The sequence below is a fragment of the Rhinolophus sinicus genome, chromosome 14 (assembly GCF_057876585.1).
Source record: "Rhinolophus sinicus isolate RSI-liver-muscle chromosome 14, RSI-T2T, whole genome shotgun sequence".
NCBI lineage: Eukaryota > Metazoa > Chordata > Mammalia > Chiroptera > Rhinolophidae > Rhinolophus > Rhinolophus sinicus.
In genome coordinates this window covers 108,596,242-108,623,909 of record NC_142514.1, presented here as the reverse complement: position 1 = coordinate 108,623,909, position 27,668 = coordinate 108,596,242, and the positions used below count along the sequence as shown (strand labels likewise).

The 27,668-nt window shown below is 45.3% G+C and overlaps 2 protein-coding genes across 8 annotated transcripts in view; one reads left to right on the top strand and one right to left on the bottom strand.

The window, feature by feature from the left end:
- Positions 1-9,768, top strand: part of SIK2 (salt inducible kinase 2) — a 126,565-nt gene extending 116,797 nt beyond the window's left edge. Inside the window, exons 11-15 of one of the 2 annotated variants that reach the window (XM_019715263.3) lie at positions 335-619; positions 763-926; positions 1,679-1,786; positions 2,403-2,494; positions 3,212-9,768. In XM_019715263.3, coding sequence (XP_019570822.1) covers positions 335-619; positions 763-926; positions 1,679-1,786; positions 2,403-2,494; positions 3,212-3,824 — 1,262 coding nt within the window. In that variant the 3' untranslated portion in view covers positions 3,825-9,768. The remainder of the gene's footprint in view (positions 1-334; positions 620-762; positions 927-1,678; positions 1,787-2,402; positions 2,495-3,211) is intronic. The other variant, XM_074335508.2, reaches the window with a different exon arrangement.
- Positions 6,512-27,668, bottom strand: part of PPP2R1B (protein phosphatase 2 scaffold subunit Abeta) — a 37,458-nt gene continuing 16,301 nt past the window's right edge. Inside the window, exons 12-17 of one of the 6 annotated variants that reach the window (XM_019715267.3) lie at positions 24,871-25,025; positions 24,368-24,510; positions 23,903-23,994; positions 15,936-16,057; positions 7,582-7,742; positions 6,512-6,660 (exon numbers count right to left, since the gene is read on the bottom strand). In XM_019715267.3, the coding sequence (XP_019570826.2) occupies positions 6,636-6,660; positions 7,582-7,742; positions 15,936-16,057; positions 23,903-23,994; positions 24,368-24,510; positions 24,871-25,025 (698 nt within the window). In that variant the 3' untranslated portion in view covers positions 6,512-6,635. Of the gene's footprint in view, positions 6,661-7,490; positions 7,743-10,062; positions 10,090-15,935; positions 16,058-20,934; positions 23,500-23,902; positions 23,995-24,367; positions 24,511-24,870; positions 25,026-27,668 lie in introns of those variants that run through there. The other 5 variants (XM_019715273.3, XM_019715269.3, XM_019715265.2 and 2 more) reach the window with 5 other exon arrangements.

The following is a 27,668-nucleotide window of genomic DNA, read 5'->3' as shown; positions in this document are numbered from 1 at the left end:
GGAGGGTTAGGCCTGCTCAGGAGCTGCAAAGATGGAAAGGAAATGTCTCCGAGTCGTCTCCTTTAACTCCCAGAATTCATCTGGGTGCTGTGTGATTCCTCAAGGGCCCTGGCTCTTTTGGAGGGGCAAAGATCTGAGGAGTACAGATTCTAGAGTGTTCCCCACTAAATACGAAGCTGATTAGATTGACGAGTTAAAAGGTTCTGAAAAGATGTTTTTGTTGGAGATTAAGGACATTGTAGCTGTGAGAACTCAAGCTGGCTACGCTTTGTGTCTCATGTTCAAAGAAGATGCTCTTTGCTTTTGGTCATAATTGTTTTGTTTTCTCTTAAAGGGAAAATTTTCTCCGTGAGTGACAACCCCTCCCTTGACAGTGTGGACTCTGAGTATGACATGGGGTCTGTTCAAAGGGACCTGAACTTTCTGGAGGACAACCCTTCCCTTAAGGACATCATGTTAGCCAACCAGCCCTCACCACGCATGACATCTCCTTTCATAAGCCTGAGACCTGCCAACCCAGCCATGCAGGCTCTGAGCTCCCAGAAACGAGAGGCCCACAACAGGTCACCAGTGAGCTTCAGAGAGGGCCGCAGGGCATCGGATACCTCCCTCACCCAAGGTGACCAACTGCTTTCCCTTCTGGCTTTAGCACTCTTACCTGGTAGGACCTGACGGGGGTCGTTGCCACGCTGGTGTCCTACCTGTGGTCACTGAAAGGCCTTGTGTCTTGTTTAAATTGTTGGTCATTGTCCTTTCTTCCAGGAATTGTAGCATTTAGACAGCATCTTCAGAATTTGGCTAGAACCAAAGGAATCCTAGAGTTGAACAAAGTGCAGTTGCTGTATGAACAGATAGGCCCAGAGGCAGACACTACCTTGGCGTCAGCTACTCCTCAGCTCCAAGACCTTGCTAGCAGTTGCCCTCAGGTGAGTACTCTGGGCCCTTCCCACGGTGGCTTTGTGAGTATGAGGCATGAGTTTGTCCTGAAGATGTATCATTTCATTTAGAGGATTAACTCCAGTCCTGGAGCAAACAGGTTCTTTTGGAAAGCTTTCCTTGTTGCTGCCACCTGTCGCTGAAAGGTGACACCTGTCCACACGGGTCCCAGTTGATCAGTACCACCTGGAGGCCTGGACACTGCATCAAGCTCAGTTTGGTTCACAGGGTGGATTTTATCTGAATTACCTCTTATAGTCTCCTTTGAACTCCTGTCCCCCTGTGCACGCACACAAAAATTAAGAATAATAGAATTTACCCAAATGAGAAGCTTGTTACCACTACTTTTGATGTGCTGTCACTTCATTAAATATTATAAGTGGATTATTTATGTTAAAGGTACAAAAAATATTGCTGTTTATCCAATAAATGTTATTTTGAGCCTATTTGTAGAGCATCAAGGATATGACAGCATCTGAGGCCAACATGAAGGTAATGGCCTCCTGGTGACAAAAAGAGCCTTTGCTCTAGTACCGACTCGGTAATCATTTACTACAGGTAATACATGTATGGACTTTCTGCAGAGTAATTAACCCTCAGCCTGCTAGTGATGTAAGAAGCTCTGAGCATTATGCTGGCAGAGTGGGAATTCCTCTTGGACATTTGCCAAGGTGCTTAAACTCAGAACTGAAACTTTCTCCCACATGGAGAATTGAAAATGTTTCACCCTCTTGCTCCTCAGGAGGAAGTTTCTCAGCAGCAGAAGAGCCCTGCCCTCCCCAGCAGTGCGCGCCCGCAGCTGCCCCAGCGGCAAAGCCTGGAAGCCCAGTTCCTGCAGCACAGACTCCAGGTGGGACCCTCCCCGCTGCTGCTCCGGCTCTCTGCGCTCGTCCAGAATCAGCCTTTCTGTGCAGCAGAAGCCTGCTTTGCTTGGTTTGGGCTTCTTGGGCTTTTATTTTTAGGGTGGCTGCCTGATTCGTTATAGGCAGGTACGTTTGACTCTGCACTTTTAGTTTCTAGAAACATGTGCAGACTTAGTGTTATGTTCTGTGTTAGAAGAGGATTTTTCGTCAGGCCCCAGGAAAGGGTAACACCACTGAATAGCAGGAAAAGGAAATATCAGCTGTCTGCATTGGTGCCTGAAAACCTTTTAGAAAATGGTATTACAGAGAAGCAGTGCTTTAGCCTTTGTTACCAGGATTGAACCCCACCTTTCTCATGGTTTTTAATCTCCATGAACGTCACAGTGCCAGGGGACTTTTAGAAATGGGAAACTGAAGTGGGTTAGAGCTGAGACAGCCCAGGCCTGCTATGCTGTTGGTCCCTAGGGCTCTACAAGGGTCGGTCCCTTCACCTGGATTCTGGAGGCCACAATTGGCTTCATCTTCCAGGCAGAGGTACAATGTTATGGCTGCATCCTAGCTGACAACACATTTCATGCTTATGTTGTTTCTCTGCCCTTCCAGAAGCCCAGCCTTCTGTCAAAAGCCCAAAACACCTGTCAGCTGTATTGTAAAGAACCACCACGGAGCCTTGAACAGCAGCTGCAGGAGCACAGGTGAGAAAAGGTCTTTAGCCGAAGACGTCACTCTCTTTTGTGGGAGACTTAAGAATGCTGGGTGATGTTCTTTCGCCCCAGAGGTTTGCCTCTGTTAGGAAAGTACATTTTTGATGCATGAGCCAGTCTTCAAGACGTGATCGCTACTGCGGATATTTCAGTGTCTGTGGAATATGGGCCTGTTGGGGAATAGCAGCCCTAAATGTGCTTTGCTTACCTGTTCTTCTCACATATGCCCTCTGAGTTATGAATAGACCTAAGCTTTCAGAATCCATGACCTAATGCAGTTGCCGTTGGTTATGCTGCAGGAAAGGGCCTCCGTCTTCCCTGCACTCATTCGTGCCCCTGCCTCACTAGAAGCACCTTGATCAAGGTAGAATTACCTAGTTCATTAACCTACAGGCACCCGTACAGGCCAAGGTGTTACCCTCTTCGAAACTTTCTGGATGGGAAATCAGCCTCTCTCTTCATAGGGAGAAAAATTGAAGAATCTTAGAGAAAATGAGTTAGTGTTCACTTTACCACTGAGGAATCAGTCCGAACTGGGGAACAAAAAATAAGATTAGGTTTAAGAAAGCAGACGCGATTTATACCTACCCCCACTTTGTTTTTCTGCCATGGAAAGAGAAGTAAGAGGACTGAAGCTAGTGCATGATACTGAATTTACATTAAAATTGCCATCAAAGATTTATAATTCTTTTGGTTTTGCCAATTTAGACTCCAACAGAAGCGGCTCTTCCTCCAGAAACAATCTCAGCTGCAGGCCTATTTCAATCAGATGCAAATAGCAGAGAGCTCGTACTCACAGCCGAACCAGCAGCTGTCCCTTCCCCACCAGGAGACACCACCGCCATCCCAGCAGCCAGCGCCATTCAGCCTGACCCAGCCCCTGAGCCCCGTCCTGGAGCCTGCTTCTGAGCAAATGCAGTACAGCCCCTTCGTCAGCCAGTACCAGGACATGGAGCTGCCGCCCCTGCCCTCTTCACCAGGCCCCCAGGCACACTTGCAGCAGCCGCCCCCACCCCCACCCCCTACGCCGCCGCCACAACCGTCAGGAGCCGCCCCGGCGCCCTTGCAGTTCTCCTATCAGACTTGTGAGCTGCCGGGCACTGCCTCTCCTGAGCCAGACTACCCCGCTCCCTGTCAGTACCCTCTGGACGGAGCCCCGCAGAGTGGCATAGCCGAGCCAGACTGTCCCAGGAGCTCCGCACTGCAGGAGGCCCCCTCCAACTACGACCCTCTAGCCCTCTCTGAGTTCCCTGGACTCTTTGATTGTGAAATGCTGGAGGCTGTGGACCCCCAGCATAGTGGCTATGTCCTGGTGAATTAACGGCACAGGAAGTGAGGCAGGTCAAGTGAAGGAAGAGTGTGTGTTTTTATTTTTATTCCAGCCTTTTACATTTAAAGCCTAGTTTCCTGCCACCCCCACCCCCCCCAAGGGGGAAATATCAAGTTGCCCAACTGGAATCAGAGGGCCTAGCCTGGTGGATATCGCTTCTTCCTGGCTCTGTCCTGCCAGTTTTCTGTGGCAAGTGCTGGAACATAATTGTAGGCTGAAGTTCATGCCCTTAGGTCAAGTGAGGCAAGCTCTCATGGGAGACACCAAAAAATGTTTTTATAAAAAGACATCCAGACCTAGGTTTTATGCAGAACCATACCAATTCATTATCGAGAGAACCCTTGGTGAAAACAGGAAAAATGCGTGCCATTGTATGTGGGGGAAAGAAAAAGGCAATGTTTTTCACTGAAGCCAAGCCACAGCATGTTGCTTAAAGGCAAATCAAGAATGCATAGTGAAATTTGATGCACAGGAAATAAAGGAAAGCTGTACTTTCTTGTTGAAGCATAAGTTCTAAGCTGCTCATGCAAGTTGTTTCCAAGACCATCACCAAGCAGGGGAGCATGAGCTTTGTTTCAGGGGCCTCTAAGTAACAGCTGGTACTGACCCCTGAGACTGGCAGTCGTCTCCATCTGGGAGCAGGCAACACACCTCTTCAGAAGGTGCCCTGGTTACCCAGGTGATAGAGTCAGAGTGTATTCAGGACTCCAAAGATGCCTGGAGAACTGACAGGAGATGCACCGGAGTGGAGACTGGGGGTGAGAACCTCGAGAAACTATCCAGAGCACCAGCCCTGGGCCAGGGAACGGCGGGCTCTTCCCAGTCTGTTGTGGACACTTCTGGGTCCGGGCAGTCGGTCTTTAGAGGACCTAGCGTCTCTTTTAAAATGTAATAACTACTTTGACTTTACACTATATGTTGCTAGTAGTTTATTGAGCTTTGTATATTTGGACAGTTTCATATAGGGCTTAGAAATTTTAAGAACAAGCAGAATGAACTTTTATCTCCCATGTGAAGTGGTAGTGCTGTGCCTTTTCCCCGCCCCCCGGATCATGCTTTACTTATTTCTTTTCTGTAGAAACCAACAGTTTTTCCTTTATGTCAATGCTAAATCCAAAGTCACTTCAGAGTTTGTTTTCCACCATGTGGGAATCGCATTCTTAATTTCCTTAAAACTTGTAATGAAATGTTCAAGTATTACAGCAATATTCAAAAACCACAGATGTGTTAACCATTTAAGCAGATCAGTCTATCAAATACATTATATTACTAGTAAAACTTAACCCTTATAATTAATTCATCAAAGTAAGTAAAAAGTAGACGCTATAGCTAAAGTTAACTGTATACCTAGAAGTAATGAGGCATCTGTCCTTTGGACAGTAACATCCAAATGTTACAAATTCAGTATTATTTACAAAGATTATCATTTCTGTCTTTTAGAATGGCTTGTCCTATCAGCAGATGAATGAATGCGTTAAGCACAAAGCATCTTCCTTAAAGCACAAAGAGAAATACATTGATGCTGCACTAGAAACACCTTTAAGTTGCCTTTCCTCTTTGTAGTAAGTGTCGAGGCGGCCAGGAGAAGCATGGAAGGTCTGAGGAGCTGTGCCCTGCACCCCTAGCCCAGCCCCGAGCAGCGCTGCTGGCGTATTACCGGTTCCACTTGGTGCAGGCCCTTCGCAGGGCGCTGTGCGTGGGGCTGGACTCTGAGTGGTGCGGAGGACTGTTGTTTTTGTGAGTTAATAACACACAATGAAAATCCAGGAAGAGTGAATTATGTTCCTTCTATGGATTGTTTATTCCTCCTCGTGCTTAAGATTGATGATTTCGTGAAATAGGTAACATCATTTCATTTAACAGATCCTTTCATTAAGATCTCTGATCTGTTTTAAGTCTGCAAAACACAGGGCTTGATGTGTTTAAACTAAAGGATATTTTCCCAAAATAAACTATTAAAGTGCTGTAATATTTATGAAATTAACATGCCTTCCAGATTGAAAATGGAGGCCGCTCATTTCAGAGTCACAGTAATGGCACAGTTACAGATCGGCGTAAACATCTGCCCCCAGCAAGGCCATGAGCCGCTCAGCCAGGGAAACCTAGGAGCGATGGCAAGACACTTAGGTCGACAGATGAGGGAGAGCAGAGAGACTGCTGAAGTGAAAGGACCCCAAGGCAGACATAGGGAGGCACCCGGCGCTGACACGTCTGTTAGGAAACCACAGGCTAGTGGCACAGCACTCCCCTGGCCAGCAACACGACCTGTCGTGTTCACCTGTGTTGTAAGCTGTTTGCTTTTCTCATTTATTTCAAACAGAAATCAATTCCATAACCATCTGTATTTACTGAAAGGTAAGCTGGCGAGTGGAGACTGGTTCTGTTGGTCAGTCAGGTGTTTGCCCAGCCCTGTCTGATCACCTCCATTGCTCTGTCCCCTATCTAGTGACCTATGTAAGCTTCCAAGCAGTTTTCTCTTTACAAACATTAACACTAAGAAGGCTTAATACCACTCTTTTTATGAGAGGCTACTTTGAAATAATGACTTTCCAGTCTGTTTCACGTTAGCAGTGTGTACACTACTGTATAATAATCATTAGCTTTATTATGTAAACCAGGCTCCTCTGAAGAGACTTTGGTGAGATGAACGTGAGGTAAAAATTTCACTTGACAAAAAGTGCAATATGTGTGGTACTTTATTTTTTGTTTATGTTCTTTTTTTAATCCTGGGGAATTAGTCTCTACTTTGGGAAAAATGCACTAGTTCTGCAATTTCCAGTTGGGCAAACGTGTCTCTAGTGTTTACATGCAACTGATATGCTGGTCCCTGTAAGGCAAAGAGAGCACGTTAACACAACATAAAGAGGGTGGAAGTTGCATCCCTCGCTGCCCCCTCGCCACCTCTGCCCCTCCCAGGCCTGCGTTGCCTGCTTGCTACCTTGGGAACAGAGAAGGGGGCAGAAGGGTCTCTGCACCAGCCACCCTCTAATATCACAAAATGGGAAACATCTGGGGCCCACGGAGGAGAACTAAGAAATGGGGCTGAAGGACTCTGTTCTGATACGAAGAAAAGTCAGGGTCCCTTCCCTCCTCAGAAATGAAGAACCCCTAGTGTTTAAGCTGTGTCCTGAGTCGGTCAGGTGGGACTGGCAGGAACCTGGGATCAGGAAGTCAGCCATCACTTCAGAGGTCCCAGAGTAATGGGGGGCCCTGTGCCCTTACAGGGAGGGAGGACCAGCTGGTGGGAGTCCCGCCCGCCAGCCAACGAGAGGCCTCTGCAGAAGGGACTCCTCATGGCACTGGCCTCTCCCATCTGCCTCCACACTGTCATCAGTGCCTAAAGGGAACTCCTAGAGAAAAGAATTCCACATAATTGCTAGAATTGGGAGGAAGGGTGTATTCTCAGCCAGAGAAGGTGGCCAACCAGAAAGTAAAGAACTGAAAAGCAGCAGCGTTCCATTATAGCTGCTCAAAGATCTAGGTACACAGCAACTAGAGCCGCCTCTGGTCACGTGCAGCCAGTTCAGACATGTGGACATAATGAAATGAGTGGCTTTATCTGCAGGTCTCTGATCTCTAGTCAAGCCCCAGGTCCTTAAATATTGGGTTCTATGTTGGGGTCAGAATTCTCAGCTGAGTTACATTTAAAACCGTGTATCAACAGTTACACTCAAGTTCCCTATTGCTTTCAAGAAAATTCACACTCCCGATAACTTCACATTCCTCCTCTAGAGACAGTGCACAGTACCATTTGACAACATTGGTCCCAGTGATCGTTGGTGGGATCCCTGTGCTGTGCAGGGCTGACCTTGGCTGCGCCTGCGCCCCTAAGCGGGGCTGCCTCTCCTGCCTCCTTGGAAGCCACCCGAGCCGGTCGGTCTCTTTGTGCCTAGACATCGAAGGTGAAAACTGGAGAACAGGTAGTAAGTTGGAGTCACTGTATAGGCAGGGATCTTTGATCATGTTGCTGCTTCTGGAAATTTTTACAGAGCTTATTATCTTCAGAGTGATGTGTGGAAGGTGAGCAGTATTATCTGCCTCTGTTTCTAAACTGGACCCCCCCAAAATGTTTTCAATTCGTATGTCCCTTCTGACAGGTCCAGTGGGACTGTCCTTCCCGGGCTGTGGTCCCAGGGAGGTGACTGATCACAGGACTCCTCCCGCATCTGCCTGTGGCCTCTGGAAGGCAGCGGAAGGAGCTAGGGCAGACCTTCCAGGGGCCATTAGCCCAGAGTCTCTGGTCTCACAGTGCCCCTCCCATACTTGTTTTATCATTTTCCCCCACTATGGTAGCCTGGCTCATCTTGGATGATTGACAGCCACTCTAGTTGCATCACGTCTTATGTCCACATCTCGTGTGGGTAAATTTTGACACATTTGGCAGAACTGGGCACATAAAACCGCATAGATGAGAAACAGCGGCAGCACTGCCTGTAGACTTAGCCGGTGACCGTTAAGATGGTTCCTGCCCACGTGCTCAGCTTGCCCGTCCAAAGGAGCAACCGCTGATATTTGTACATTCATTTGCCAAGCACTTTCACAATCTCTTCTAATCCTCACAGCAATTCTCTGAAATTAGTTGGGCAGATACAGTCCTCATTTTTTTACAACTGAGGAAACCAAAGCTCTCAGAAGCTTGTGTGACTTGTCTGAGGACACAGCTTGTGAGGGAGGAGCCAGAACAAGCTCTTGTCTTCTGGCTTCTCGCTCCACTCTTTGCCCTGGTCAGTAGCAGCTGACTCTTCACGAACAAACAGCTTTGTTAAGCGCCGGGTGAGGGTGACATTGTCCCCTCAACCTTATTCTCCACTTGACAGCTATCTGGCTTTGAGGGAGAGGTGCCCTCCAGGTGACAAGTACAGGTGTCCAGGTGGCCCTCCATGATCAAGGCTGAGGGAGACAGGCCCCACATGCTGCCATCCTTCCAGGGGCCCGTTAATGACACAAGTGTAGGTTCACGTTAAAGATGTCTAGTTTTTCCAGGTTATATACGTAATATAGTCATTTCCTACAGAAGTCTATGATTGCCAAGGGGCCAGACTGCGCTGCTCAGCCCACCACTGCAGGCCAACAGACTCGACCCCAGGAGATGGGGCTACTCACAGAAGAAGCCGAGCTCAGCCTGGTCCTGAGCAGGGGCATAAATTTTTACATTTAAGGCCCAAGTAAAAGTGCTGATTAGACACTTTTAGGGTTAAAAAAATAATATACTTTGGTTGAATACTTTGTCTTTTCAGAGGCAGAGTGGGTAGTTAAGCGGGGAGCTTTAAAAATAGAAGTAAAGAATAGCATCCTGGAAAAATAGGGCCCCAGGTTGGAATGATGTTACATTAGTAAATACAGATAACTGGGATTTGCCGCTGGCTCTGTGATGCCTAGCTGTTCAAATTTGCTCAATCAAGGAAATTTCAAGGGGTAATACCTTCCCACTACTGACAGTAAAAGAATCTGTCTCCACTGAAATCTCTGAAAAGAAGCAGAGAGAAAAGGAGGTTTTCTTCCCTTTCGGGACTGCAATTTAAGAAATAAAAGTGATGTGGAGATATTTGCACTTTGTAGGGAGGGCAAGATTCCTTGCTTATTTCTAAAGGGAAAAGGGTGGTCTCTGCCGGATGTTTGGTCCATGAAGAGTTACTTTAGATAAAGTTAATCTAATTGTAGTTATTCTTTCTGTGTGCTTTTTTTTTTAATTACTAAGGGGAAAAATGGTGAGTTCAATAGTTTCGGTATTTTGAGTGCAAATCATAATAGCTCCAATGTGAAAAATCAAAATGTAAGCTGTCACTCAATGTTAGAAAATTGCCTAAAATGCAGTTTAATAAATGATCTTTGTATCAAATGCAATTTAAATGGGGTAATTTTCTGCAAGGAAAATACACTGTTCTTATGTTTCCATCCCTCTTGAATTAAAATAAAAACAACTTGTTTTCTAAGAGCCTGGGTGATACGAATGTCAAGCGAATGACATTGGGCCTTCACCTCATCAGGCCCTGGGTGGAATTTTTTAAAGTATGGAAGGTGGCTGTGTTCCCTGAGCTCTGGTGCTCATTTCAGGCTGCAGAGGAGGACAGTGGATAATATGTTCTCATTGACGTCAGCAGGGTAAGTAATACCTTGCTCTGAAATTGCCCGAGTACACGTTAGCTGCTGCAGAACGCTGCCGGAAGCACTGCTAACCGCAGCCTGCACACGGACCAGGTCCGGCTGGGCGCTGCCTGGTGCTCCTGGCTTCTCAGGGCGGTAGTCAGGCAAGGGCCTGCAGCAGGAGGAGGGAGTCAGACGTGTTGGGCTCCCCAAGGACACGCAAGCTACAGGCATGGGCTGGGAACCGGGGGGCCAGCAAGATACCTCTGCTTACTCATGACAGCACGTCTTCAAAGGGGCCTGCAAAAGGCCTCAACACGCACATGCATCTGTGGACCCCCACACAGAGAGGCACCAGCTCACTGCCCGCAGGTGCTGGGAGATCCCATTTGCCGAGGCATTTGATGCTGCTCTCATACGTTCGGGACTTGTTTTAGTGCCAGACCCTGAGTGAAAGGGCAGTACTGAATCCTACTTTCTGGCAGCAAATTCAACTGAGATTTGGTTTCACTCCAGCCATTCCAGTTGAGCCTGTGCTATAGAACTGAGACCGTCCCCAAACAGGGACCACCTGTGGGCTGCAGGGTGGGGAGGGAGGGGTGGAGGGGACCACTAAGGGCAAGAAGAGGGCTGGCGCGCTCCATCAACTTGTCCTGCTGGTCCAGCACTGCTTATCAGGCACTCAGTCCTGCCCCCAAACGGCTGTTACCACCATTTGGCTACCCAAGAATTCGGTAACAATGAGTTTCAAATACGCCTTTTTTTTTTTTTTTAAAGGCAAGCACTCAATTTCACAAACGATGTTTTGCAAACTTTCTCTTTCCCCACCAAATTTCTCCAACATTTTTGTATTGCCAAAAACAACCCCTCTGTCCAGGGTACAGGCAAAAATAACAGAACTGCCAGCAGAAACTGGCCAGAACTTCAGCAGCCAGTCAGGCCCCTGACCTCCTTCAGTTCTGTGGCCTCAGGGTGGAGGAGAGGGCCTGGGGGGACCGGAGCCCCAGACCTGGGACCTCTGCCTGGCCGGCCGGAGGACTAGAGCTGACAGTGCCCACACTTCCACAGGGATGCAGTGCCACTACCCAGAGCCCACCTCCATCATGGCCAGTCAGGGGCCTGCCCAGGCTGGGTTCTCTTGTTGGCCATCTGCTCCTTTCTACCGTAGTTCTTAAACTGAGGTTTCACAGATCCGTTTGACACGCTGCTGAAAGCTTTGGCCCCTCTTCCCAAGAAATATGCATAGACACACAACTTGGGACAGATGTTTCAGGGGAGTAGTTGCCGTGTTTCGCCAAAAATAGGACCTAGTCAGACCATCAGCTCTAATGCGTCTTTTGGAGCAATAATTAATATAAGACCCAGTATTATATATATTATATTTTTTATATTGTATTATACTATATTATATTATTATTATATTATATTATATTATATTATATTATATTATATTATATTATTAATTACCTGGTCTTATAGTAAAATAAGACCGGGTCTTATATTAATTTTTGCTCCAAAAGATGTATTAGAGCTGATGGTCTGGCTAGGTCTTATTTTCGGGGAAACATGGTGGTTCCTGGGCCCCCTGAGGAGCATTAGTGTCTCCAACAATCCCTCATGCTTTTCAGTTATGGTTCTTACAGGGCCCCTCCGCACTGACAGTGTTCCAATCCCTCCCCAGTTGATCCAGGTAAGGGAGGGAGGCCCCCACTCTGCCTGCAGCCCCAGGACACTATGGCACGAAATCCTGGGCACCACATGGCTACAAAATAAGTGTCATCTGCACAGGCTACAGTTCTGCCCGTCTCACTTTAACCCCAGCCACTGTGACTTTACAGAAATGAAAGGGTTGAGCAGCTGTGGTGGGAGGGGATACTGTGCATGGCTCATACTTTGCTGTCAGATGTGGGTCTTAACTGAAGTGAAGGCATTGGACCCTCCCCTCAGAAACTAGCCATCATTGGCATACCTGCCCCCACCCGGTATGAAGCTATGACCTCAATCACTGAGGAGGCCAAAGCCAAAAGCCAGGTCAGGCAGAGGGGGGAGTTTTACATGCCTCCAGACATTCAACTCTAACTCCTCCTGCTGCCACGTCCCAACCCACCGGGCAGCTGAATTCCTCTGGACCCGTAGTTGCAACTACCCCTAGGGAATATTGATACCTCCCTTTGTGTAAGTTTCTAGGGGACTTTCCTAGGCATGACTGACTCAGAGCTGGTCTGAATTGGCAGAGTCTGAAGCCTGGGCAGAGTGGGTGCAGGGCTGAGCCACCAAGCAAGGAGGCTGGATGGAGGCAGGGAGGGAAGACACAGCACCATGGAAAGCAGACTCCCCCTGCAGCTGAGTCCCCAAGAGCTGGCTGGGCAGAAACCTCAGAAAATCTGGACCCAGAAGAAATGAGGCATTGGGGAATTGGCTTCTCAAAGGGAGAACTGAGTCACTCTTCCCATGAGGCACTTTGCGAGTTTCTGACTCAATCTCCCTAACTCCCAAAGAGGAGGGAATAATGGGGCCAGACATGCCCAACAGAGGGCCTGAGAACTCTGACGCCCATCACCCCAGCAGGGCCACACAGGTCCCACAGCTGGGCAGTGGGACACAACTGAATCGAGAAAGAGCCCCAAGGCCTTTCCTGGAAGCATACTGTGCGAAGGACCCTGAGTTCACAGCCTTGGCTAACTCTCAGTTTGACCCTCTGGTCACTGGAGAAGCCTAAGGTTTAGCCAGCAAAGTGAGGGCCGAAGGGCAGGCAGGCAGTCGGAGGCCCCAGGGATGAAAGGGCCGGGCAAGGAGGGCGCAGACAGGAATGAGGCCAGGAAAACAGGCTTGCCTTCCCCCAGCCCATCCCCTGGAGGAGCCACCCTGGCCAGAAAGTCCCTCCAGACGGGGTGGTGCCTATCCATTCTCTGCCAGGGACAGCCCAGGAGGCAGCAAAGAACCTCTGAGTCCTCAGCCACTGGCACCTCTCCCAGCCCTGCCACGAACCTGGGCAAATCACTGCAAAGGCTCGCTGTCCCCACCGGTAACCTGGAAACAGACTGACTGACTTAGCTACCAGGTTTACTGTGAGGTTCAAATGCAGCCTAGCATAACACTGCCCTCGAACAAGAGAGCACCCACAAGAGTCCCCAACTCCTCTGGATGGCTTGTCAGAGTATCTCACTTCGACTTGTCTTGCTTTAACTCTTAACTGTCCCATCACTAGCCATAGAAAAAGATTGCTTGGTGCCTATGCCATCTCTTCTCTCATTTAAGAATGGCTGTCCTATTCTGAGCACCAGCTCCAGAACTGTGCCAAAGATTTCTTCATTTTTCATGAGTTCTGAGCAGCACCAGCCATGGGTGCCACAGACGTAAGAGCACCCGTGAGAATCCATGTCCCACCTTTTTCATCAGTCTCTAACTTTTAGGCCAAGCTCCTAGGTGGAGAGGGATAACAGGGTCTGGGGGTCTCTCTCTGCAGAGATGGCTGCCCGGTCCCCAAGCTCCCACAGTGGAGAAGGTGCCAAGAGGAGGCTGGAGCCTGGGTCACCAGCAAGTGCTGGTTAGAGCATGGAGGAGAGACAGATGCTAGAAGGCAGAGGCCAATGATCCTAGGGGCTCCGAAGACTGAGTTTGGGAAAAATAAGGAAAACTGGGAAAATTAGAAGTAGAAACAAGAGTAGAAAGAGCAAGAGGTGCAGACAGTGAGATCTCAGCAGAGACTCAGGGTGCAGGGCCGGGCTCTGGCCAGTGTCCGTGCAGAACAGACTGTCTGGACAGAGAAGAGGAAGAGGAAGAGGGTGGGTTCGGTACGTCGGGGCCTGCAATCATGATTTATGGATGCTTCACTTGATTTCAGTCTCCAAACCTGGGCTCAGCATGGAGACTGAATGTCCCTCACAGCTGCTCCTTCCTGCAATAACAAGACTGACATCACTGTTGTCAGGGAAATGGTGTTTTGATTAAAATCATGTGACAGCTACTTCATGATTCAATAAACAAATCCTCTGTTAACCCTCGCTTGACAGGCCCACCAGCAGCTGTCATCAGACAGCTACCTTCGGACTGTCCAGGAGGGCAGCCCCACCTAGCTAGGAGGGGAGACCACCCATCCACACCAGGAAGGAGCAGCTGGGTTGACCCAGGGTTGACAAGGGTGTGCGTGGTGACCACACTGCTCCCTGGCAGGTCCTACATGGGGGACACATGCAACATCCAGAGCACAGGCGGCTCTGCAGACCCAAGGGCCAGTCTCCAAGGGACCAAAGAGGCCCTCTTTGCCAAAAGGAACTGGCTCCCACCCCTTGGGGCTGTTCTCTCTTGGACCAAGTGGCAGGCCCAAGCTGAATGGCTCCCATAGGGCCCTGGAGCCAGCCAAGACCTGAGCACAGTTCCCAGGGCTCTGAGGAGCCAGGGTTCACTCTGACCCCATTTGGACAGATGGATGAGTTTGCTATGAACCACAGACAGTGAGTGAAGGGTTAAGAACAATTTCTGGTTTGCAATTGGATGACTTCCTGGATCACTCACTTGGCTGCTGGCCCCTGACACACAGGGCTCTGCCTGGCAACAGCCAATTCCCTTTCCATCTTACCCCCGGGTCATTTTCCTTAAGTGAAACAAATGCAGGGAAGGCTCCCTGAGTCACGGAGCAGGGGATTTTTCTCCGTGAAATGAACTGCAGTGTCAGAGGCCTCGCACAGCCAGGCCTCCACTGCTGGAAAAGACCCCCAGGTAGACATGACAGCATTGGGGGGGTCTCACCACCACCTGAAACGGAGCGGAGGCCGCCCACCCCCCAGGGCTGTTGTGAGGGTTGAGAGGTTCTGCCAAGTGCTTGGCAAGGTGCCTGCAGTTACAAGGCCCGAGGCTCAGGGGCAGCCATGCTCTTTCCACCATGATTCCACGCGCAGATTGGGGGCATGCCATGCATTTAATGGCATGGCCAGTTGACCCTGAATTTGTAGGAAATTCCCAAAGAAGTCTGTGGTTTAGACCTAAAAACATGTAACTATCATTCCTGGTCCTTCCGTAAGGCCCAGCTGGGTGAAACAGACCTAAGGACACAAAGGGCTGACCGCCTCAGGCAGCTACCAGGACCGAGGGGCTGGCTGCGGCTGTGAGGGCACTGTCACCCCAGCACTTCCTCCCGCATCAGGGCCACTGCACAACAGCCCAGAGCTGCCTAAACACGATCACCTGACAAGCATGTGGCACCACGGCAATGCGTGAACATTCTAAGAGAAAAGACTGCCGCTCGGGGCCGGAAAATGGGAAGGTCTTTGTGGCCTCAGTTCACATAACATGAAAGAAAAGCCAGGGACATTTAGAAGGCAGTCTTTTTTGATTTTAAAATCTCCACCAAGCAAACCCACTGGAGGAGGTGTAAGAATACAAATTATCTTCCAAATAAACCAATGCAGCTTGAGTTGAGAACAAGGCAGCCAAGCCCCTGTGTGCTGTTTCTGAACGTACTTATGTCATAAATCGCCCTCCTGAGAGAGAGGGGTCGGCACCCACTTTGATGGCTGAACTTAAACTTTGGCCTACCTCCTCCAGAGTGGCATCAAACGGGGCTCATAAAACATTTGGACTATTACACAGTAAAATTGACAGAAATGGTTTTTTCCTTAAGTGGAAATGACTACCAGAGAGTAGTAGTAGCAAATAAAAGCTGTGTCTATTCGGTGAGGTAAGTGGGAACAGCCTGCAACTCTACCAAACCACCCCTCGGTCCCCTGCATGGGCCTCGCTGTCTCTGACGGGGAAAGACCTCAAGCCATGGACTCATAGAGCTCTGGAAAGTCCACTCCACCCCCTCAGAAAGCATTCCCAGAAAAAGGACAAGGAACAGGGCAACAGGCTTTCAAAATATACTGTTGACCCTAAAACCTGACTCTCTCCTCAGGGACAGAGTTAACAGCACTGCTTCTCGGCTTAGCCTGATTTAGCACCAGGCCATGCTGGCTGCGCTCTGCCCACACCCACGCCCATGAGAGGGAAGGGCTCAGGTCATGTGTCTGTGGCACTTACCTGCCCGGTGTCCTCTCTAGGCTCTCTGGGTCTCAGGAAGTGGTTCTTGTTAGCCCCAGAGGCGCTGGACTCTTCACTGTCCTTCACAGGAAAATCTAGCTTCCTCAGCCTTTGGGCCACCGCTAGAGATACAGACAGCAGCACCGTAACTGTCCCTGACCAGGGCATGTCCCTCTTCAGCCCACCTGTGCTTCCTAGCCAGGATGCCCTCAGTTGCTCCAGCATTGCAATGGACCCCTGTGCAGAAAACGCTGGTTCACCCCAGGCCCTCACTGAAGGTGTCTTTCCTCAAGAGCCATGGAAAGTGCCACCCCATCCAGCCTTACGGTACCAGCTGGAGGTTCCTCCACATTTTGGACACTGACAGCCTACAGAGCCCCAGACAAAAACGACCTGGCTGCATTGAGAACCGGTAATATCAGTTTAAAAGAACAACTCTGGAGAAAGAAATGACTTGGCTTTTCTACCCAATGAGTAATTAAACTCTCTTCGTCCTCCAGAAGATTTCCATTTCAACTGAACATTATGTAATTTCCTGGAAACAGCAGGCTTGTGCAGGCAAATGGGGAATAGAGAGACTATTCTAGGTACAAAAAAGAATTGGAGACATGTGAGTGAACAGGAAAGAGAGGAGCAAGGAACTGGATGGAAACAGGAATAGAAGAATCAGACGGAAACAGTTACATAACATCAGACCATAATCATTTCATCCGTTAAACCAAGGGAAACAAGGTGACAGCTCCTTCTCCCTTCAGAGTGTTACATCCCAGCAGTGGAGAAACAGGCTTAAAGATAATAGTGCCAAGAGGAAAAAAAGTGTCAGAGGAATTTAAGTAAAAGGCAAAAGGGCAGGACAAGCACTCAACTTGTTTTGGCTACCCTGCCCTGCCATCGCTAAGGGGATGGAACCAATGTGATTTCTACAGGAAAGCACCAGACTGTCAACTCAGTGACAATACAGCAATTAATAAACAAAATTGCAACAAGGAAACATTGCCATAGCTTAACCTCTGGGTCAGGAATGACATACTTCTTTCCCCTGGAGGTCTACGCAGTGATCTTGCATGCTTTGATAAGACAGCTCAAAGGCAGGCTGCTGTCTCTTTTGATTCAGGACAAGTTGTCCAGCAAAGATCCCCAGGGCCATGCATCACAGTGGCCAAGCTGTGGTATTTTCACGAGCTGAGGGCTATTATTTCAACAAGGCCTCATTAAAAATCACACATTAACCGAGAGAGAGATCCAAGATGGTGGAGTAGATAAACATGGTGCTTGCCTCCTTCCATGAACACATTAAAATTACAACTAAATTATAAACAATCAACCTGGAGACCATTTGAAGTCTAGCTGAACATAAGTTTTACAACTAAGGATACAAAGCAGTAGTCACACTGAGTCTGGTAGGAGGGGCAGAGACAAGGAACGGGCCCCACATCCACGCGTGGCAGTTGAGAACCAGGCAGGATATCTTGGCCACAGAAGTTCCCCCTGGAGGATCTAGGAACCCCAGCCCCACACCAACCTCCCCAGCCCAGAGCACTGGTAACAAGGAGTTCCCAAAACATTTGATTGTAAAAAACAGTGGGGATTCGAACAGTTCGGGTAAGATGGAGGCTGCGGGAAAGCCAGGAGTCCTCTTAAACAGCTGGCACAGATTCATTTGCTTGCAGGCAGAGGAAGACTGACTCAGGGGGTGTCAGGGGAATGTGGGGGGCAGACTGAGGTGTGTGGCTTCAGAGCAAGGGCTGGAGGACTGTACCATTTTCTCTTGTGGGGTCCTCCTCTTGTGTAGCCAGCAGGTGGTGCCACCTTTAATATGTTGAGTCCTCCCCCTACACTTATGGCCAAAATGGAATATGACTGGTCTGGTGAGCTCTGCTGCTCCACTCTGCTGACTCACTGGGCCCCACCCCATCCAACACTGGAAGCACTTTCTCACGAGCAGCCAGCCCTGCCTGCACTGCACTCTTCTTGGAAAACTATCAGAGTCCGACAGACTCCAGGCGGATGGCTACTGGCCTCAGTGTGCTTAGACTTCTGCTAAGTAGCCCCAGGCTCAGCACTGGCACCAAACCATAATTTACATTAACCTGGTGACCACAACTCGTCCCACTCTACTGACTCCGAGACTCTGCCTCACCCAACTTGCATACACAAGGTTTTATCAGTGGCTAAACCTTAAGGAAACCAGCAGGTGGCAGCTTGTCTCGGGGTGTCCTGGCTTTTTGCGGAGCTACCCCAGGCCCAGTACTGATAGCAGACATCCTTGGTTTGCAGCATGGCCTTGCCCACGCACCTCCAGAATTAGCACAGGCAGTGAACAACTGAGGATTATTTTGTAGTTCCTAGCAGGTAGCCCCCAGCCAATCACAGGCAGTGGCTGACCTGGACCTGATCCAGAGCCCCAGACACAACATACTTGGAGGTTGTCTTCACATCACAGCAGAACACCACCCAATTAACCCCACAAGCGGCACACACAAAAGGTGGTCTCAACAGGCACTAGAGCTCCCTGCGGCAAATCCCTCTCAGTGAGGCAAACCCCCTGCACAGCAGCCGGTAAGGTGAGGATGTGGCCAAACCCCACAGCCAATCAGCCTTAAGGTCAATCCTACCCACTGATGTGCCAGTAGCAATCCAGGCTCAACTATAACAGGAGGGCACACACAACCTACACAAGGGACACTCCTGAAGCACCTGGAGCAGTTGATCAGGAAGACTGAGCCAGGGCCCCACAGGTCACCTACTACATAAGGCCACCCAGCCAAGACTGGGAGACATAGAAAATCTACCTAATAAATAGAAACAAACACAGAGAGGCAGTCAAAATGAAGAAACAAGAAATACATCCCAAATGAAAGAAGAAAACTCCAGGAAAAGAACTGAACGAAATGGAGGCAGGCAACCTACCAGATACAGAGTTCAAAACAATGGCTATAAGGAAGCTCAGGAACCTAGTGAGAACTTCAACAAGGAGATAGCGAGCATAAAAAAGGACACAGGAACCATAAAAAAGAATCTGTCAGAAGTGAGCAATACAATAACTGATATGATGAATGTACTAGAAAGAATCACCAGCAGACTAGATGAAGCACAGGATCAAATCAGTGATTTGGAAGAAAGGATAGCAGAAAACACCCAGTCAGAACACACACATACACACACACACACACACACACACACACACACACACACACACACACAAAGAATCAAAAAAAAAAAAAAAAATGAGGTTAAGAAACCTCTGGGACATCAAGCATAAATTTCGCGTCATAAGGGTACCAAAAGAGAAAAAGCAAGGGACTGAGAACCTATTTGAAGAAATAATGACTGAAACTTTCCTAAGCTGGAGAAGGAAATAAACACTCAAGTCCAGGGAGCACAGAGTCCCTAACAGGCCCACACCAAGACACGTTATAATTAAAATGGCAAAGTTTAAAGACAAAGAGAGAATCCTAACAGCAGCAAGAGAAAGGCAACTAATTACTTACAGGGGAGCTCCCCTAAGATTGTCAACTGATTTCTCAACAGAAACTTTGCAGACCAGAAGGGATACACACAAAATGTCCAACGTGATGAAAAGCAAGGACCTACAACCAAGACTACTTTAGCCAGCAAGGCTATCATTTAAAATCAAAAGACAGATAAAGAGCTTCCCAGAAAAGAAATAGCTAAAGGAATTCATCACCACCAAACCAGTATTACAAGGAATGTTATAGGGACTTTTTTAAGATGGGGGAAAAAAAAGACCAAAATTATGAATAATAAAATGGCAATCGCTACGTATCTATCAACAATTACTTTCAACATAAATGGATTAAATGCTTCAATAAAAAGACATAGAAGGGATGAATGGATAAGCAAGCAAAATCCTTACATATGCTGCCTACAAGAGACTCACTTCAGATTGAAAGACACACAAAGTACAGGGATGGAAAAAAATATTTCATGAAATTAGAAACAAAAAACAAAAAAGCTGTGGTAGCAGTATTTATACCAGACAAAATGGACTTTACAATAAAGGCTATGACAAGAGACAAAAAAGGACCCAGTAATCCCATTTCTGGGCATTTATCCGAAGAAACCCAAAATGCTACTTCGAGGGGACATTGTGCATCCATATGTTCACTGCAGTATTGTTTACAATGGCCAAGATGTGAAGGCAGCGTGGGTGTCCATCAGTGATGAATGGATAAAGAGGAAGTGGTACATGTATACAATGGAATATTTCTCAGCCATGGAAGGGAATGGGTTCTTTCCATCTGCGGTGGTATGGATGGACCTGGAAGGTATTATGCTGAGTGAAGTCTCAGACAAAGACAGATGCAGTGATTTCACTTATATGTGGAATCTAAAGAAGAAAATAAACAGAAACAAAGTAATAGATACAGAGAACATTTTGATGGTTGCCAGATGGGAGGGGGTTTAGGGGTGTCGCTGAAAAGGGGAAAAGTACAAATTGGTTGTTCAAAATAGTTATGGGAATATAGGGTATAGCATAAGGAATACAGTCAATAATACTGTTAATAACTATGTATAGTGTCAGAGAGGTACTAGATTTGTTGGAGTGATAAGATGGGGGAGGTTGAGGAGCAGGATGAAACACGTAAAGTAACAATAAGCACAAACTGGTAGTTACAAAATAGTCATGGGAATGTATAGCACAGGGAATATAATCAATAATACGGTAATAACTGTGTATAATGCCAGGTGGGTACTAGACTTATCAGGGGGATTACTTCTTAAATTATATAAATGTCTAACCACTATGCTGTACACCTGAAGTTAAAATAATATTGAAAAACAATAACAAAAAAAAGCATTAGAACACACCAAAAAAAAAAAAAAGAAGAAAAGAAACCACACATTAACCTGTTTATTCTTACGAAACAGGATGCATTTTCAGGTTAGTATCTTCTTGGCAGCACAGAGACAAGATCTGGTCTCTTAAACGTGTGAATGATGAACCCCATGCAAATTGTAGAAACAAACACTGAAGTGAATTTCATTGTTGATGAGACTTTATTGACATAGGTTTGTATGTTTGTCTCTGCTTCACTATCTTAATCGACCAAACAACTGATATAAACTGCCTAGGATGAAAAAATTACAGCAATCTACATTTGAGGCAATTGTACAAATCTAAGTGGAACTGTTGCCTAAGATGCGGGACTAAAGAAAGGTCACATAAAACTTATTTCTTAAGAGCAGTAAAATCCTTTCATTGTGTCAGTGGGAGAATGTAATGTAGTTTGGTACCTTTGATCACTTGTTCCATGAATGCAACACATCAGAGGACAGATTTTAGAAATTCATTGAACACGTATTTATTGAGCACCTATTATGTACACCAGACACTGATCTAGGCGCTGGCGATACAGAAGACAAAACAGACAAAAATCCCTGCCCTTACAGAGCTCCTGGAGCTTACATTCTAGTGAAATCAAGGTAGAAAGCTAACTCATGGAGAAAATCACCAAGTTATGAACCAAAGAACTTCTCTAGCAGTAACTAAAGGGATTCCCTACTGTTTAATTCAGAAAGAAGCAATGAAGTCCCTAAGGAGTCACTTAAGAAGACAGGCCCCTACTGAAATCCCTGACCCATGCCTAAGAAAGCAGGGGGCTCCCCTGTACTACAGTCCTAGGGCCAAAGGTTAATGCACAGGGCTCCCAGGAGAGTACAGAAGGGCATATCCCAAAACCAACGGCATTTCTACTTAAGAGTAAAGCAATGGTTCTGTAAATTTGTTTCAAGAATCAACAATAGTCTCTCAAATATGAAATTCAATGAAGAAGAACACAACCTACAGGTAATAAAAAAATAAAAAGAACCATGAAACAAATTAAATGTTTACAACATAATAGCTTAAGATATAAAATGAGAATGTAGAAAAGATTTTTGCTTAGGAAAATATTTAATCTTTTGCTCAAAAAGCAATAAAATAGAAAATTTCTATAAGGTAATTCGGCCGTTTTAAATACAGGCAGGTAATTTCTGATTTAAAATGTTTTTCTAAGTAGGACAAGCTTGAAAGTAATTTGCTCAAACTTGGCTTTATGTACTTGTACGAAGTTTTACAGGCATCTTTGAGACTTCACAAAACAGAACAGGGCTCCCTGGGTTTAAAAGAGGCTGTGATTGGAAGAAACAATTCCAAAACAGAAACAAGGAAACTACAGAGGAGGATGCACTGAGAGAAAAATGAGCAGCAATGAAACCTCATTAATTAAAATTCATTAGGGACAAGGCAAGCGTGAGTAGGTAAAAATGCAAATAAATTTAGATGAAAAAATATTTAACTTCTCCATGAAATACAAATGTGTGTATTTCAGGGATAAAGAGTAAACTGAATGTATCTTTTGAAAAAAGGTGTGGCCTTATAAAAATTCTCAGGAATGGTATTTTAATATAATTGAAAAGAGTGATTAGTAACTGGCATATCAAACTGGTAAAGGGTGATTTTTAAAGAGAGCTTTAAAATTGTTTTAGTTCAGACCCAACAGGCTTCCTTACATACTATTAATTTGCTTCAGCAAACCCTCCCTTCAGCTTAATTCATTATCTTAAGTTCCAGGAGGAATTAATGAGGTTTTACTGTAACAGCAGAAAAACAAAGATTTCAAATGATAAGATTCCAGCATCACCCATAAACGAAACTTCAGCTGGAAAGCTACTTCTATACAATGTAGCAAGGACCAGATGTTAACACAGCTGGAAGCAGAACAACATGAAGCGCAGGAAAGCCTCACAGTGTTAGACCAGTGGTTACAAATACAAAACTGCGGTTTTATACTGATTAGGAGGCACTGAATTTTAAGTTTTCTCAGGGGAGAGAAGTATTTTTGAATGCACTCACAGTGGTAAGCTGTGGAAATTCAGTTTGATTTCAACATCACACATTAGTAGCAAGATACATCTGTACTTCAGGTTTCTAAATGACATGATTACAGTCAAAAGCAAGCAAATAAAAACCAAAACAATCAACACATGAATTCTGAGCTTCCACATTCCCCTTTTATGTAAGACACTGATGCAGATCATCCAGGAAAATGTGTCTCCCAAATAGAGTGCTTATAAGTTATTCTAAACCATGTACATTTAACTTTGGAATGATGGAGAAACACACAGATACATGTAAACACCAAGAGAATCACCGCACTCCATGTCTGGGTCCCAACCCATTCAGGCGTGGTCAGAAACATTAAGTGGCCGGGGCCTCATGAAACAGCAAGGATGCAGGAGCCCCGATGGTGCCAGACAATTCGTTAGGAGACATCAAGAAATGATTGTACTGAGTGTCAGGAATTGATCACAAACAATAAGAATGGTTTAAACATAATTATCCCAACAAGGAAGACAAATAAAAACAATTCCATTTCATCTTCAGAAAGAATCAAGTCACAGAAATTTGATTTCTTTAAGTTGTTCCATTTGCTTAGATGAGGTCTTGAAGGTTTTCCATTTTTTCTCCACCCAGTTTAAGAACACATTGACTAGAAACCTCTGATAAGAATTTAGTAAAGTCTTTTCCCTCCTGTTCCTCATCATGCCAACGCCAGCACTGGAAAATTCCAAACAAAATCAAGTTAGTGGTACAGAAAGTTCATGGACTATCTATGTGACTATTAGGCACGACAACAACGATCCAAAAGGATGAGACTATGAACTTCTCATTGTGGTCAGTTTCTTTACTCTGCCAGCTAATCAAAAGTTAAACTTTAAAAACTGATTAAAATCCAAACAAAAAACTGTGTTCACCAGTTTAGAATCACATTCTTACCCAGCCCTAGACATGGACCTGAGAAAATGGCCTGCTCAATGGTGGGCCAAGAAGAGAGGCACAAGCATTCTGGGAGCTCCCCACCCTCCCTGCCGCCCGCATGCTTACCGCCTTTCCCACTTAACACCACTCACAGCCTGTCAGCCAAAGCAGAAGCTGCAAGGCAGAGCACAGAAGGACATACCACTTATAGCTTCCTGTGCGAAGTATTTGACATCCATGTCTTCATCTTGGCCTAACTTCTGTAGTACCGGCTTAACTTCCTCCTGCAAAGCACTAAAATCCAACAGCATTATCTGTGAAAGTCTCTGGGCCAGAAAAATGTGTCATGGTTTATACGCCCCATGGTAATTTTTAAAGTTTAAAATAAAAAAATATTTGAAAACACCTATAAGTTTGACAAGTACTAAATAATTTCTAAAGTGCTCAGCAGAATTAGTTTCACTGATCTACATATATACGAGCTTAAATACAGAAGTCAGAGTAGATACCCTCAAAAATGATTGTTGAATTACTTTATTCTTTGCTTTAAACAAACCCATCTCTTAGGTAAAGTGAAAATCACTCAATTTAATTTTAGCTATCATTCCCCACTATAAGGTAAAAATTTAAATCCATTTTTAAAATAAGAATAGTATTAAAATCTTACCCAGAATCTAGAATTGGTCCAATTTTCTGTAGAGATTTGGCCACGTTGAAACGGACATTCGCTACTTGGTCTCCTGCCATTTTCAATACGATGGGCAGCATCTGCTTAGTAGTTATTTCCTGACCACAGGCTTCAGACAGCGCCTAGAAAAGGAAGGCACATTTAAAGCACTTTCATTTTTAAAAATATCTCAAAATCTAAAGACAAATAATATTTAATAAGTAAACTGATCAACAGGAAAATGTTTCTACTTTGAGCATCTGAATGATACAAGGTTGCATTCAAAAAACCCGAATTAGACCAGAATTCACAACTGACTTCACTATTGTAGATTTTAATATGATTTTAAAAACTGACCTTTTCTCTCATCTCTTAACTGTCCAAATTAATCAGTATAAGAAATAAATTCCAAATAGAAGACAATATATTCAGAATTCAGAAACACAGTCCTGAATAATTGCTTTAACACCAGAGCACAGCAACAATAGCTGTGTAATACTTACATTAATGCAGAATAAAGTGGTCATTCTATGCAAATAATTAGGATCATTTGCCATTACTAACACTTTGGGAACGATGGTATTTTGGGCCCACTCGGTACCAAACTTCTGAACTAGTTTCATGAGGTTGTTGGTGGCAGCTTCACGGATGGCATATACTACAGAAGAGGTGAAAAACATATTGTCGCGCTGCTTCCATTATAAGCATAACCTAGTTTACTTACATCATCACCAAAACCCAAATTCTGCACACACACACTCCAAATTTAGCCATACTGCAACAGCAAACATGCTCAGCTACAACTTATAATATACTGGTTTGGTCTTATAGTTTCAAAATATGTAGTATGTCTAAAAAAAAAGGAGGTAAAGAGCTCATTAGAGACGTCATTAATTAATTAATAAATATGAGTGCCTACTATGTGTTATGTGTTAAAGGAGGAACACATAAGATACTTCCTCACAAAGATTTTACACTCTGTCAGAGAAATGAAAGCTAAGGCCCTCCGAGAAGTCACATGGTATAAGACTGATGATAATAAAGTATGAAATTGTGTAGTAAAGACCATGAGGGCTAGAGGAGTTTAGAGAAGAGAGAACAGGGAGGTCTGAGAAAGTTTGGGAAAGAGAGGCCTTGCACTGGGCCTTGAAGATTAGAGAGGATTTATGTAAATAGAGAGAAGAGGACATGAATTCCTGGAAAGGGCCAAAAAAATGTATCCAGGGCACAAAGGAAAGAACTGAAATCTAAAAATGTGAGGTTGGACAGTCAGGGTAGACTCAGAACACAGAGCTTCTTGAAAGCTAAATTTACATGTTGTAAAAAACACAATGATGGGTTTTGAAAGCAAAGTTGTGACCTGGTGACCAGTGTGGTACTTTAGCAGTATTATTCCAGCAGCGGCAATAACAGCTGAGGAGAGAAATACAGTGAGGAAGTGGTTTAGAGGCCACTGTGGTCATCTACACAACAGCAAATGAAAACTTCAGACTCTTAAAAATGTTTATGTTGAGACACGTCAAATGTCTTCTGTGAATAAATATACCTGCTTTAACATCTAGTAATTCCCTACAAGATCATTCATCAAAGATATCATAAATCTAGATAAGAAAGGCCTGAACTATACTACCTTCTCAACAACTGCTTGCTACATACAGCACTGAACAAAGACAGTGCTACTTCATTTCACAGGTCCAATACAAGTCAAAATTGGGGCATAGATAACAAATCTAGGGTGAGGGGGGTACTGATTCCTTCTTCTCTCTCCAGGTAGGCCCAACCCTGCTTGGTGACAGGATGGACAAGAATAGCTATCGAAGCCACAGCCCCAATCCTGGACAATTTATACAAAGCTTCCTTCCAGACAAGAAATATCCAACTCTTCCCAGTACATAGAGGCTTTCAGGCAATTCCATTGATGAGATCAGGCAAGAGAGCATAGCCAAGGAACTATATATTACCAACATGCAACCTGACCCAAGTCTGCGGAAGAATCAGCCTGTCGGTTTTATCTAGAAGCATTCTATTCTCTAAGGAGTAAGCTCACGTCAACTGTTTCATCCACAGTACAGATTCTCTCCCTTGCAATTCATAGTCTTCGTCATTGGCACAACCCGTCCACACCGCCTCCCCTAAGGAGGGAGTAACTAGAGCATATGTGTGATCTTTTTTAATTGGCTTGACATTTTTTTCATCCTAATGCCATTACCATAAGAAGGGATGTCACTACAGAGAAACCAGAGGCAGTGCACACACACTTGGCCTTCACCCATTACCTGAAATGCACTCATCTCTACTTGGCCAGATGCCTACTATGTTCTTGGCTCCTCTCAATTTTGTTGCCAAAAGAACGCAAACCATTCCCCAGTTCTGCCTGTTCTCTCTCCTTGTTTTGTCTCTCTCCTTCTTTCCCTCTCCCCTCAAGGTCTGCCTGACTTGCAAGGTTCTTCTGAATGTCTAACACACTCCACCTGCTCTTTAACTTTGATAGTTCTTCCTTTCTCTATAAAAATTAATTCCTCTTCTAAATTCCTCCCCATGGTCAATAGTGTCCACTCAACCATGAGAACAGGTTTCTTCCTTATACTTCTCTGGATTTTTCATAATATTCTTCTAGTAGTTTAATAATCAGTTTCAAAAAAATTCCAAAAGTTCCAAAAAAATTCATTGATCAGTGATCAATTAATACATGTTATCTAAAACGTAAAAAATAAAACAAAAAAATCTATGTGATTAAGTATAGAACAATTTCAGAGATGACATTTCATTGGTTCAAAGAATGTCTGTAATGCCCACTTTAGCATACTGCTACTAAAACAAACAAATAAACAAACAAACGAAGACCAGGGTCTCTCCTGCTCCCAAATTGGAAGAAAATATAAGAGAAAGAGGAAGGAGTAAATAACTTACACAGAGCAATCTTACATAGAAAAAGTGTCAGGAATTAAATTCTTTGTGGAAGACTAGGACTTTAGAAGTTCCTCAAAATAAATCTAGAATGCCAGCTTTCCAAGAAAGTATCGAATGACATTCTGGGATATGTCATTCCCACTAACGTTAAATATGTATCAAAAATAATATAAGCACTTTTTTCCTAAAAAGCAAAGGAATTTCTTTCCTATGATTTGTCAAACTTAAGTTTCATTTAAAAAGAAAAAAGTTTGGCCATAAAATGGTAAATTTAGAAAAGCAAAAAGAAATAGTATTCATAGTATAGTTTGAACACATTGAAATTATCTACATATAGATGCTTTTACAGTATTTGCATGTTTTACTCATACCCCTCCTCTGCACTCTTAAC